General features: G+C 38.2%; 1 protein-coding gene across 3 annotated transcripts in view; it reads right to left on the bottom strand.

The window, feature by feature from the left end:
- Cul1 (cullin 1) overlaps positions 1-14,185 on the bottom strand; it is an 82,088-nt gene that overhangs the window by 24,866 nt on the left and 43,037 nt on the right. For all 3 annotated transcript variants that reach the window (XM_058574372.1, XM_046429796.2, XM_046429797.2), the window contains exons 3-5: positions 5,405-5,579; positions 3,322-3,489; positions 104-154 (exon numbers count right to left, since the gene is read on the bottom strand). In XM_058574372.1, coding sequence (XP_058430355.1) covers positions 104-154; positions 3,322-3,489; positions 5,405-5,579 — 394 coding nt within the window. The remainder of the gene's footprint in view (positions 1-103; positions 155-3,321; positions 3,490-5,404; positions 5,580-14,185) is intronic.

Here is a 14,185-nt window from a genome sequence, read left to right as displayed (position 1 = left end):
GACAGATATTCTTGAAATCTCTCAAAGGCCTGAGGAGGACAAAGTTAAGTAATGAAATGGGGACTTTTAAAAGCAAAACACACGCACTCACACAAGCAGGTACCTGTTTATTCAATGGCCTGAACAGACAATCTCTCCAAGTCACCAATGCAAGCTGGATAAGAAAGAAAAAATAAATAAAACAATTAAAAAATTATTAACTATACATACAATAAATAGTGTTAGATATCTATACTTTTACTATGTTTTCCCAAGACTGAAGTCATAGGAAATAACCTGAATTCCAAATTTTATCAAAGTTAGAATATACCTTGGTAAAAATCTATCAGAACAAGATCAGAAAGCCACTCTTGAGCTACCCATCTCAAGAGGCAGAGAAGGTACAGGTGCTTATCGGCTCACATTTTAACAGTTAAAATACAAAGACAAATTTGATTTAAGGAGCACATTTTCTGTCAGTTTAAAGGGCAAAAGTGGATTCAACCTATAAATTTGTCCCTTGGATCAAACAAATTTAATTTGACCTTCCACATTTGATGAAAATAATTCCATTTATTACATCAGCTTTGACATACTCAGTAAGATAAATTATAGATTTTAAACTCTAAAATGAAATTTTTAACAGTCTAATACACAAATGCTAACTGTTGAGACATTCATTTTAAATATAAATCCTAGTTTTATTTTTCACAAATCTCACTACAGTTGATACAACAGGGTTTATAAAAGATATATTTCTGAAAACATTATATGTAAATTTATTTTATGAAGGACTTTAAAAGTGGTGTTTCCTCAAATAAATAGCATTAAAAACAATATTTAAGAGAAAAAATTTTTTTGACAAATCATGAACAATAAATATATACTGAAGGCTAATATTGGGGAAAAATTAAGATTTCATCATTAGGAGCTATGACTAAGATGCTCGAATGATGCCGGAAGGAAGAGACTCCTCCTCTTGGAGAAACACAGGGAGGAGGCACTCTGGAAATGCCCCTCACTGTGGAGTCCTGGCTGTCCTCGCCTTCCTCAAAGCAGAGGAGAGGCAGAAAGGTCTGTAGCACACACAAACTTCTAAAAAGCATTGACAGGTCACCAAAAAGCGCAACTTTAAATCACCACTCCCTTAGACCTAACCTGAGGTGGGTCTAAGGGAGAAGAGCCTGGCAGGAAGAGGAAGAAGGACCAGCAGCAGGCCAAAGGAACTCCAATGCAAGTTAGGGAACCGGTCTGGTTGCATCATTTGAATACATCAACTAGAAAATTAAACGAATGTCCTCTGGTTGACTTGAAAAGAAACTTTCTACAGTTAAAAAATGAAGAATCAATCGGGGGCTGGGGATGTGGCTCAAGTAGTAACATGCTTGCCTGGCATGCGTGAGGCACTGGGTTCGATCCTCAGCACCACATAAAATAAAATAAAGATACTGTGTCCACCTAAAGCTAAAAAATAAATATTAAAAAAAAAATGAAGAATCGTTTCGAAAAAAGTAAAACTTCACAAGTAGTCATGAAATGATTTCTTGACAAGCAGCCCCATTTTCTGGAGATTCCAGACATATGATGAGAGATCACCCGTACAAACTGTCCCACTGTGCCTGGCACCCAAACTCCTGTATGAATTCTGCGGTGTCACTAGCACAGCACACAGTGGAACGTTGTTTCTAAGGAGGGGTACTGACTTAGTCTTTGCTAGAATTTATGGCCCTCTCTTGCATTTCTGAACAGTAGCTATGGCATGTGAGGGTGTATGTAGGAAGTACAAATTTTGAAAGTGGATTAAAAATAATAAAAGCAAGTTGGATCTTTTTTTTGGGGGGTAGGTTTACTGGGGATTGAACTCAGGGGACTCAACCACTGAGCCACATCCCCACCCATATTTTGTATTTTAATATTTAGTGACAGGGTCTTAATGAGTTGCTTAACACCTTGCTTTTGCTGAGGCTGGCTTTGAATTCATGATCCTCCTGTCTCAGCCTCCCAAGTGTCTGGGATTATAGGCATGTGCCACTGTGACCAGCAGCAGCTGAATCTTAATCAAGTATCCTTGTACTTTTAGAAGTCTGTATGTTGCTATGTGGTATACATGGTCTTTAGGTCAAGTGGATTTCTAAAATGAAATCATCCAAAACCATGCTGCTTCTTACTCTGCCAACTTGGGAGTTTCAAGAAAGCATTTTGACATGAAAGACAATGAAAAGCACTTCAACCATTTCTCAATGCATACATATTTCAAAAAAGCATCTGGTAGTTGTGGTGTGGTGGTACATGCCAATATTCTCACCAACCCAGGAGGGTGAGGCAGGAGGATTCCAAGTTCAAGGCCAGCCTCAGCAACTTAGCAAGGCCTAAGCAACTTAATAAGATACTGTTTCAAAATAAAAAATGAAAAAGGCTGAGGATGTCGATCAATGATAAAGTGCCCCTGGGTTTCATTCCCAGCACCAACAAACAAAAAAACCCATGTTATAATACATGGTAAACATATGTAATCTGTCAACCAAAAAAAAAAAAAAAAAAAAAAAAAGAGTATAAAACTAAAGAAAAAGGGAAGTATAAAAACTTCAAATAAAAACTAAACTTAGAAAGTTTTGTTAAAAACTTAAGTATATAACAAAACTACCACTACAACAAAAGAATTTTGATGCCGAAATTCAGCTATATAAACAATAAAAATTAGCCATGCCTTGGGCCACATTATGCTTTAATTAAATTTGCAACAGTGAAGCAACAAAATATTGCTAATATAGGAACAATTTTATGTATGGACATATATAAAACCTTACATAACCACAGTTCAAAAACACCAGACTGTCGGGCCCCACCTGTAGACTGTCCAATGAAGTCTAGGACGAGGTCTGAGAATTTGTGCTCCTAGCAAGTTTCCAGATTATGCTGAGAACCATACTTTGAAAACCAATAAGCCTAAAAAACCTTCACTGACTGAAGAAATGTATTGATGGGGGTGGTTTCATGATTAATTCAAGGCCTTCTCCTGGAAACAGAGTTCCCAGACAGGAGAGTGTGTGAGGCTCATGCTTAGGGCTTGAGTCTCAGGCAAGGTGCCTGATTTGCAAAATGAGATGGTGATTAAACCATTAAAGAATACACTTCTAAAAAGTAAGTGCAAAACTGTGTAAGCTGTATTTTATAACTCCATTTCTCATCCTTCTACTTTGTCACAAAGTATGGAGGAGTCATTCATTGATAAAGAAAATTAGTATAAATATTCTGAAAACAGCTTAACATTTGCCCAGTTCTCCTTATTGAAAGACAACGTATCATTAAGAAACATTTTAAATATTTTTAAAAACATCTTACTGAATAGATTTCATATATTCCTTTTCGTCCTTCATCACATTCACGGCGAACCCAATGTCTATTGAGGTAGGCACAGATTCCATTTAGCACTTTGCTTGAGAATCGGTAATCTTCCCATTGCTGAGTGTAGAACTTCAGCACGCTCTCGTCCATCAGATCCTCTCCATCCTGAAAACAAGTTCACTAAAGCTTTAAGATGACTGTTGGACGCAGATCAAAGAAAAAGCTAATGAAACAAAATACACCAATACAAAAGGATTCTTAAATCACTCTGTGTACAAAACCACACTAACTTATTATAGATTCTCACAAGAACACAGTAAACAATTCTTTCACATGAAATTAAACTAGAACCTTTTCTATGGCATCAAATATGAACATACACTTACAAAAAGTACTCTAAACTTTAGGAATCTGATGGCTACTTCTTTTTTTTTTAATAAGGAATTAACTTTAAAATCATCTCTATTCTTGATAATTTTCCTGTTAAAAGAATTAACATGTCACATTAACTAAGAACATAGGGCAAAACATGAAAAAGGGAAGTATAAAAACAATTTTTAAATGCTTTTCCCGTCTTTAAATTTACTTAAAGATTATAAAAAGTTATAGCCTTTTGTGGAAATCTGTTGCATTTTCATAAAAGTAAAATAAGTACAATAGTGTGATATATCTTCTTTAACCAGACCTCATGAAGAAAATGTACATTTACTCTTAAGTATTTTTACTGAGATCTCTACAACTTAAACCACAATTTTTATCTGAAGAAAACTAACTGGAAACTTTTCCCTACGTATTAGTGGAATCTAAAAAGTATGTCCTACCCTTTAAAAACGCAGCACCACCATTTCCAGGTGCTGTGCAGAAAAGCACTGAAGAGGAGAATGAGAGGGGAGGGGCGCCTCCGCACTCAGGCCAGGGCAACGTCGAAGGCGGGAAGGCCAAGGCTGCCAGAATGGACGCTCCATGAGTAACTGTACTCAGGTGACCCAACCATGCACGCAAACACCTGACCATGTCTAAACACAACCAAATTTTTGTTCACTTAATATGAAATGAACTTTAAAATGCAAAGCTAGGCTATTCTGGCTTATGATATAGACCTTTTTTTAAAATTCAAAAATATCACTAATGGTCTGCCTATCAATACTTTTACATAATACAGTACACTGTCATGCTCTTTGGTAACAAAAAATAAGTAATTACAATATGCAATTTATAAAGTGTTGTGAACAGAAAAAACAAAGTGGTTGTCGGAAGACCTTAGTCTCTGGAGAACGTGCAATCGGTACTACTATGAACCACTGTTTGTGGTCAACTGACTACAGTGTTAGAATGATGCATGTTTCCGATGAGCTTGTAAAATAAACTAAAAAACAGAACAAACAACAACAAAAACAAAACAAAACAAAAAAAGCTAGATCACATTTGAACAATGTGATTGTCAAAGAACCTTGTTTACTTTTTTTTCAGTGCCGGAGGTGAACCCAGAGCCTCCTTATGCTAGGCAGGTGCTCTACCACTAGGCTACACCTCCAGCCTGTTTACACATTTTCATGGACAACACCATACGGGGCTCAAAATATAGTAATATCTGGATACGTAATTATATGCTTGAAATGAAAAGGTTCATCAATTTCTTTCTTCATCTCTCCCCACTGTATTGGGGACTGAACCAAAGAGCACTTTACCCAACCCTTTTTATTTTGAGATAGGGTCTTGCTAAGTTGCTGAGGATGACCTCAAACTTATAATCCTCCTGCTTCGGTCTCTTGAGTAACTGGGATTACAGGCATATACACCATGCCTGGCTAGGGTTCATCAATTTCTAATCACCAGATACAAACTGGCTAACAATTTATGGAACAACATTATTATGGTAATAAGGATGCCCAAAACTTCTAATTTAAAAAAAATGAAAACATGCTTTATAGAGGTTTCATCATTATAAGAGATAAAAGATTAAGCAATACTAAAACATTTAATGAACAAGCAAAGTGAAAAACTGAGCATTTAAGGTAGAATTACCATTTCCTCTTTACCTTCTATTATAAATGTGCAATAGAGATGTAAAATGTCTTACCTTAAGAAGATTTGTCAAGTAATTCTTCAAAAATTCTTTAAGTCGTTTGTACAATTCCAGGCCAACAAACTGAGCCCCTCCAGGTGTCTGCCCCTTTTTCGATTTAGAAGGAGGGACTCCAGCTCCCCGTGCTTGGTTTGACTGGTGTACGCTAGTACAGTAGTTATAAACGTGACTTGGAGAAAAGTTAAGGGAATCAATGTGCACCTCAAATGCAAACAGTGGCTAATATATATTTCGGTACCAATACATTGCCTACATGTCGACCAGAACCTGTTAAAAACTACAGTGGAAAAAAAGATTCTACTCCCTGTCAATAGAGTGGAGTCTGTAAGCTCCATCCACAAGGTGCCCACGGGCCTGGGGACAAGTGATAAGCCAGAGACTGCCAAGAAAGAATCTGGAGCTTTCAGACCACCTCGAGTGCCTGACCTTGTGGAAAGCTGTCTGAGTATTTAGAAGGCATGAAAAGAACTGGCAACAGGTACCAAGGAAAGGTTGCAAATGAAGAAGAAAAAACCAATTATAGTATTTACTTCAGGAAAAACAAAAAGCTAATAATCATCATAGCAGATGAAGCTCAGCTATAAATATTTCCAGAAACACAATATGAATACTGACATAATAAAACTTTATTTTAAAATGATTTGCAAGGGCTGGGGCTGTAGCTCTGTGGTAGAGTGCTTGCCTAGCATGTATGAGGCACTGGGTTCAATTTCAGCACCACATATAAATAAATAAAATAAAGGTCCATCGACAACTAGAAAAAATATTTTTTAAAAAACCAATTTGCAAATGGATGCACACAAAACTACATTCTAAGGATGAAGGATGAAAAGCAGGAGAGGAGCAAGAGAGCCATAGCCTGCGCCATGCTAGAATCGCAGGTCAGAAGCTGACCAGCCAAATCCCTTCCACAGGAGAAAGAGTGGCAGGTGCAGCCAGCTGCCCCCTGCAGGGGTGCTGGAGGGAATGGGCTGGGACAGGAGGGCAGAGGACTGACTGCATGGTCCTAACCTTTAAATATGATGAACTCATCTTGCACGTGAAATTACCTGGGTAAAGCTGAAAATATCCAGGAACACTTATCTATTCTCAGGTTTGTTAAACCCTGGCTAAGCAAAGTCTATATATAAATACTTAATTATAAATTTCAAATATATTAAAGTAAAAAGTATCTTAAACTAACAAAATTACTATCTTTATGCATTTATTTTTTTGGTACTGGGAGTTGAACCCCGGGGCACTTTACCACTGAGCTATATCCCCAGCATTGCTATAATTAAAATAATTTAAAACAATATGAAAAAAACAAGCCTCTATAAAAACATGGCCAAAGCACACCAACAGAAAATCCAAAAGTAAAAGAAGACACATTAATGACTAGAAAAACTCATGAGGTAATCAAAGAACTATCTTAACATAATGAATTAAATATTTCAATTATACAGACAATCACAGATGACAATAAACCACCTTTTGTTCACAACAAGTTGACAAACATTTGTCCCAAATTCCACCCATAAACCCCACCCCACCCCACCCCCACCCCCGGGCTGTGGCCACCTTTTTAGGAAGTGAAATATTATAGGTTGTAACAAACTCTATGCCTCCCTAGTCCCTCCCATTCTTTGAAGAAAACACCCCATGATTTGCTATATATTGTTCCTATGCATGTTTTTATACTTTACTGGAAAACAACATATATTGTTTTGCATGTTTTACAGTTTCAGATTACGCAAACTGTAATCCACACATTCACTTCTGTATCTGTTTTTGATAACGTGCGAGACAGCTCCAGCAGTGCTAATACACTGTATAGTATCTATGTACAACGACACATCCATTTTCTTGTTATGGACCTTGCTAGACATCATTTTAGCAGGTACCAGTTTGGGGTACTTTCAAACAAAGTTGCGTACATTTTTAGCATGTCCCTTGCACACAGGTACAAGTCTGTAGCAGCAGGGACTCCCCAGCACACCTTCAGCCAGACTGCTTTACAAAGTGGCTGCTGTGCATTTCCACTGCCACAACCTTGCCCAGGCACGTACTATGGTTCTCGTGGCTTTAAGTGCATTTTAGTTGATTGTTTTCATTTTCTTCTGTATATTGTCTGCTCATATCCTAACTAAAAAGTTTGCTCAGACATTAATACTAGGAATACAAAAGGGCATAACCACTTTGCAAAAAAAAATTTGTCCATTTCTTAAAGCAAATTGTGGTCTACTTGGAGAACATTACTTGGCAGTTTAAAAAGTGCACTACCCCGACACATATCATGAATTAATTTCCAAAACATATTGAATAAAAACAGCCAGACACATGAAATTCCACCCATGTAAACTTCCAGAACCAACAAAATTTAACTCATAGTGCTAGAAATTGGGAGAGTGATTCCTTTTGCATGACTAAAGGGTGAATAATCATCAAGGAGGACTGGAGAGAACTTTTAGTATCTTGAATAAGGTTATGTTTACACAAAAGTATGCCCGTCAAAAATATGCAAATCAATGAGGCATGGTGACACACTCCTGTAATCCTAGCAACTCAGGAGCCTGAGGTTTGAGAATGGCAAGTTTAAGGCCAGTCTCAACAACTCAGTAAAAACCTGTCTCAAAAAAAAAGGACTGGGGATGCAGCTCAGTGGTAAAGTGTCCTTGGGTTCAATCCCTATACATACCCCACACACACAACAAATAAACCACATGCTTTAATATACGTAGATTTTGTTATACAATCTTTGCCCTAAAAAAATTCTACATTTTAAAAAACGTAAGCACTTAAATATTTCTGCTAACTCACTAAGTTGCCTCTGGACTTGAATTTATTGTGAAAAATGTCCTTATGAGCAGCTATTGCTGAGTAAAGAGAAATTCTTAATCTGTCATCAAATTTTTCCCAATTTTCTTCTATAGCTTGTGCCATGCTGGTTGAGGAAATCATTTCCTTGGCCAAGACAGTCATTCTACTGTATGTTCATATAAAGCTGACTTCTTCACTGAGGTTTCCAATCCAGGCAGACTTTACTCATACATGACACAAGAAGTCATTTTAGTTATCTGCATTATCAATGGCTCTACAAATTAAACCGGCCAACCCATCCTCACCATGTATACTGCTACTTCTAGAAAACTGTTTCAACGGTTTCCAAGCAACTGCCTTTTTAGTCTTCTTTTAAAACACATCTGTTCTTTCTGTAATATCCCCTTATACATTTATCACATTGTGGGGTTATTATGATTAATTTTGCCAGTAGCTTGTGTATTGAGTCTTTTCAAACAGCCAGTATGAGTTTTATTAATTTTCATTTTTATGACTTTATTTCATTTGGTTCTTTTGTATTTACTTCTTTATATTTATTCTCTGTGTATAAATCTTTGGTCAGTTAACTTTGCAATTTCTCTTAACATTTGAAATACACAAATGTGCGACGATATACGAAACACACCACTTGGCCATGCCACTCCAGTCTGATGTGCACACACTTCCCCTGTTGTTCAGTATTTTCTTTTTTCCATTATTAGTTGGTTCTGTCTTTAGTGTTCAACTGTTTAAATTTCCAAAGTTTATTTTTTAACCTTTAAGAATTTCACTTTAAAATTAGATTATAAAATTCAAAGAACATCCTCTTTTTGATAGTATTTTTTAAATGATGAGACTTATGTTGAACGCAATTTATTTTTAGGCAGGGAAGAGGACAAGTACTCCCCATGTACCCGGGAGGATGGTCCATTCCATAATTGTCAGATACCAAGACTGTTAGGTACAGTTAGTTAATTCTGCCTTTCAAATCTATACTGTTATTGATTTGCCTGTTTATTAATAAGAAATTTTTATTGTAATCTCCCAATATAATAACGGTTTTGTCAATTTCTCTTATAATTCCCTAAGGTACCTACCATATTTTGAGACAGTGTTAACAATACAAATTTGGAATTATGTTCCTGGTGACACGGTCCTTTCATCTTTAGAAATAGCTCTATAGCTCTGTTTAATCTAACAACACTGCTTTAGAAACCTACTGTATTTGATATTACTAAGTCATTTCTTTTTTTGTTGTTGTTAGAATTTTTCTCATGACTTTTGTTCTATTTTCTACCTTTATGTTTCTGTGTTTTGGTATGTCTACTGTAAACCACCAGAGCATAATTAATGGACCTCATAATCTGTGATAGGAAAGTTTGATTTTACAATTAAATTATTCTATAAGACTATCTGGATTAATTTCTACCATTGTATTTTGTATTTTCCAATTTTATATGCATCTCATTTTCTCCCTTCTATTAGAATGGTAATTTGCATATTCCATTCCAATTCTTTTATTATTTTGAAATTTTACATTCTGTTTGAATTCTAGAAATGGTTATCTTAAAATTTGATACACACCGTCTCTGGCCTATTTGGGAAAATGTTTGGCCTTCATCTCATCAAGTATTTCTGCTGTTTTCTCCTAGTTCTTCTGTTGCAGATATGTTGGTCAAGTGCATGCTTCTTCCATACATCAGTTAAAAACTTCAATTATTTTCTGTCACTTTATCTTTGTTCAAACTTTCGCATTTTTCTAGATATACCACCTGCTTAAGTGAATCTCCAGCAGCTATGTCAAATTTGCTGTTAATTTTTTTATTTGCAAAATGTCTTGGGTTTTCCAAAGTGTTCCTCATCCTTATCATTAATCATTTTGGATGGAATGAAACACCCTCTTCCAGGATCCTTTTATTTGAAGTTCTGGGGTCTGACTTTGTGGCTTGGAGCATGTACTGACTTCATGGTGAACTTTCTCCTATGCTTTGCAACTTTATTTTAACTCATGGAGGGGGGCGGGCTTTCACATTAATTTCCCAGCTTGAAGTAAGTTCCACACACATTTGAGTTACAAATTCTCAAGGCAGACTTTCCCCAAACCCTCCTGCATCCAGAGCTCAGTTTAAATATTTTCTCAGTTGCCTCCCTGGCAGAGCAGGTTCGTTGAGGTTTTTGCATGGTCTGAATTTTTTCAGCTCCCCGCCTGCTGTTCCCACCAGGGCTCTGTCTCCTCCTGTGTGGCTGCCACCAACCAGCCCACCTTTTCCCTAAGCCCCACGCTGCCCGGGGTTCCCCTCATCTTTGCGCAAAGTCAGCTGTGCATTTATGCTACATTTCACCCATCATCCAGTTCTAGGATTTGTTAGGCTATCTATTTCAGCCTGACTTCTGTTTCTTGGCAGTAGTATATTATTTTGACTATTAACTTAAAAAGTTTTAAAAAACGAACCCAATGATAGTTTATGTGCAGTTAAGTGATACTTCTGGACTTCTATTAAAAGGTCAAGAGTGAACACCATGTTCACCTGATGGTTGTGCAAATGGCTCAACTAGAATCACCATCTGATCAAGAAACTCCACCCCCAGGCATCCACAGGAGGACACAGACACAAATGTTTACTGCAGTATTATTCACAGAGTCAGAAGGAGGAAACAACCCAAATGTCCCCAACTGACTGACAGAGAAACAATGTGGAATGTCCATGAAATGGAATACTATTTTACTCCCCAAAACAAACAAAATATTGGCATGTGCTATAACATGGTGAAATTTTAAAACATTACGCTAAGTGGAGGAAAACCAGTCATAAGAGACCACGGGTTCATCTATCTGCTCAGGCTGCCAAAATACAGACTTCAGCTTAAACACCAAACAATAGGAATTCATTCTCAGTTCTGAAGACTACAAGTCCAAAATCAACCATCTGAGGTTGGTTCCTAGCTTTCTGTCTTCTCACACTGCTATGTGGACAGACAGAACTCTTTGGTGTCCCTTCCTCTTCTTAAAAGGACAAAATGCTGTCAGACTAAGACCCTGGCCTCACAACCTAACTTAACCTTAATTATTCCCCCCAAAGACCCTGCCTCCAAGACCATCATTCAGGGGTGAGGGTTTTAACATGAATTAACATTAACAACGCAGTCCGCAGTCCCCAACACTATGGGTTACATGATCACACGAACATAAAACGTGCAGAGCAAGCTGATTTGGAAGTGGAAAGTGGGTTAGCAGGGGGAGACAAGGGAGTGACAGCTAGGGGACAGGATTTCTTTTTGAGATGATGAAAATATCTAAAATTGAATATGTAGGGTCAGATATATTTGTAAATATACTAAAAACTACTGAGATGTCCACTTTTGTATTCCATGTGAATTCTATCTCAATAAAGCCATTATTTTTCTAAAAATTCAAATAATTCTAATCATAATCCCAGCAATGTTGACCCCCAGTAACAGAGGGGTCAACACAAACTATAAAGAGGAATGCAAAGAAACAAGAGGAGTCAAAATAATCTTGGGGAGTGGGGAAGAACAAAGCTGAAAGATTCTATCATTTAACTTAAGGAATTCTCACAAAGCATGCCTATAATCTCAGTGACTCAGGAGGCTGAGGCAGGAGGATCACAAATTCAAAGCCAGCATCAGCTACATAGCAAGACCCCGTCTCAAAATAAAAAATGGACCAGGCGCAGTGACGCATGCCTATAACCCCAGCACCTCGGGAGGCTGAGACAGGAGGACAGTGAGTTCAAAGCCAGCCTCAGCAATGGCTAGGTACTAAGCAACTCAATGAGACTCTGTCTCTAAATAAAATACAAAATAGGGCTGGAGATGTAGCTCAGTGGTTGAGTGCCCCCGAGTTCAATCCCTGGTACGAAAAAAATTAAAATATTATAAATAAATAAATAAAGAAAGGGTTGGGATGCGGCTCAGTGGTTAAGCACCCCTGGGTTCAATTCCTGGTAACAACAACAACAACAACATAAAAACATCCTAAAGGCTGGGGATGGGGATACAGATCAATGGCATGCATGAGGTCCTGGATTCAATCCCCAGCACTGCGTACCCCCCATCCAAAAAAAGAGAGAAAAGAATTCTCATAAAGCTACAGTATACCAATATTACAAACAAAAATACCCACACTAATATCTCACATGAACATGAACATAGATGCAAAAAATATTTGACTAAGGACCAACATATCAGTGAGATAGAGCCCTATAAATAGAAGTATTTGTCATTTAGTTTAACTAATAAGGGGATAAAGGTTGTCAGCAAATGAGGCTGAAGTAACTGCATGGGGAGCTCCACCTCAAACCTAACTCACACCACACTTTGTTAACTTTAGTCAGACCATAAACCTAAACACCTAAACGAAGCTCTAGTAGGAAAACACAGAATATTTGTGATCTAGGCAAAGGTTTCTTAGGTTATAGAAAGCAAAAACTGTTGAATAAACAAAGGAAAACAACCAATGTAAGCCAGGTTTCCTTAAAATAATAATAAAAAAATTGTTCAAAGACATCAATAAACATTTGCTCACCCAAAGATATAAAAAAAGAGCTACTCTAATTAATTAAACTATTCTAAAACTGGGATGCAGGACGAAAGAATTGGACACTGTAAACAGAAGACTCCAGGTCTACCAGCAATTGAAAGGCATTCACCTCACAGGGACAGTCCTCACGGGTGTGGACTTCTGGCCAAGTGTGAACCACGTCTGACAGAAGAACCTCATCAACTGAACTCGAATCACGGTGAGTCCGCAGAAAGGCAAGACTCAAGGCGCATCTGACATGGCTCTGATGATGTCAATCTTACTTTGAACTCAACTAAACAACATGAGGAAACGTAATCAGGAAAGGAAAAGCAGATTCTTATTGTGTCTCAGAAATCTGTTCAGGGACCCAGCCCTGCCTCAGGTCCCATAGGGATGAGAGCCAAGGGCAGGGCCACCGGCACCACTCCTCTGTTAATTGGGCAGGAGAACCAGTAACAGAGGAGGACACCAAGTGGGGTTTCTTCCTAAGAACTGGCCCAAAGGGTCCCTATGGGGAAACTCCAGGGCATGTCCTGCCTGAGCCAGGTTCACCCTGCTACTGTCCTCACAGAGGCCACACTGGCCACCTACCTCCCAAGATGTGACAAGACAAATGTGAACAAAGTGAGAAAAACAAAGTATGACAATGTTTAGAAGAAAAACGGTCCCATTGAAAGTTATTCTTAAAGTAAACAAATGATAGAATATGAGAAAAAGTTTAAAATAGGAATTAAGAGGAAATGAGAAAAAAACAGATGAAAATAAAATCTAAACAGCAATAAGACAGAAGTTTCATTTGGTGGGCAAGCGGTTAGCAGTTGAGCGCCAAGGCTCTTTTTCACAGATCCCCAGAAGAGTTTCTTGGGCAGGAAAATCCAGGAGGACTGGGCAGCAATCTGGGTCTCTCCCACTGGTAGGGGGAAATGCTGAGATAGGTGGTGGCCTTAGAGCCAAGTCGGATCAGCCTCCAAAATATGTCCTAGAACTCCCCTGCCATCCTGGAACATTCAACACTGGCCAAGGCACACTCTGCTAGGACAGTTCTGCTTGGGAGAACAACTGCTGGAACAAGGTCCTATCAGACACTCACAGGGCACCTGCCCCACGCCACGCACTGTAAAGGACAGGTAGAAAGAAAAACTGCCCTCCTAGAGCTCTGTGTCACCCAGGAGCAGCCGGCACACAGCTGACCGCCATTTGGAGGCAGCGGCGGATGCAGCAGTCCTCTCTACCATCAGCAGGGGCCGGGAGATGCCCCAATGATTGTCACCCATAAGCTACATGCCTTATTTGTCAAGTAAAAGATATCTGGGCAATCAGCTTTTGACCTTTATTTATTATAAGACTCCAACCACTTTCATTTTTTTTAAAGTCAATTCAATTAAAGAAATAAAACTAGGGCTGGGGTTGTGGCTCAGTGGTAGAACACTTGC

This window comes from Marmota monax, unplaced genomic scaffold (genome assembly GCF_021218885.2).
Source record: "Marmota monax isolate L192 unplaced genomic scaffold, Marmota_monax_Labrador192_F-V1.1 WCK01_AAM20220418_F8-fsc00193, whole genome shotgun sequence".
In the NCBI taxonomy this organism is placed as follows: Eukaryota; Metazoa; Chordata; class Mammalia; order Rodentia; family Sciuridae; genus Marmota; species Marmota monax.
This window is presented reverse-complemented; position numbering and strand designations above follow the sequence as displayed.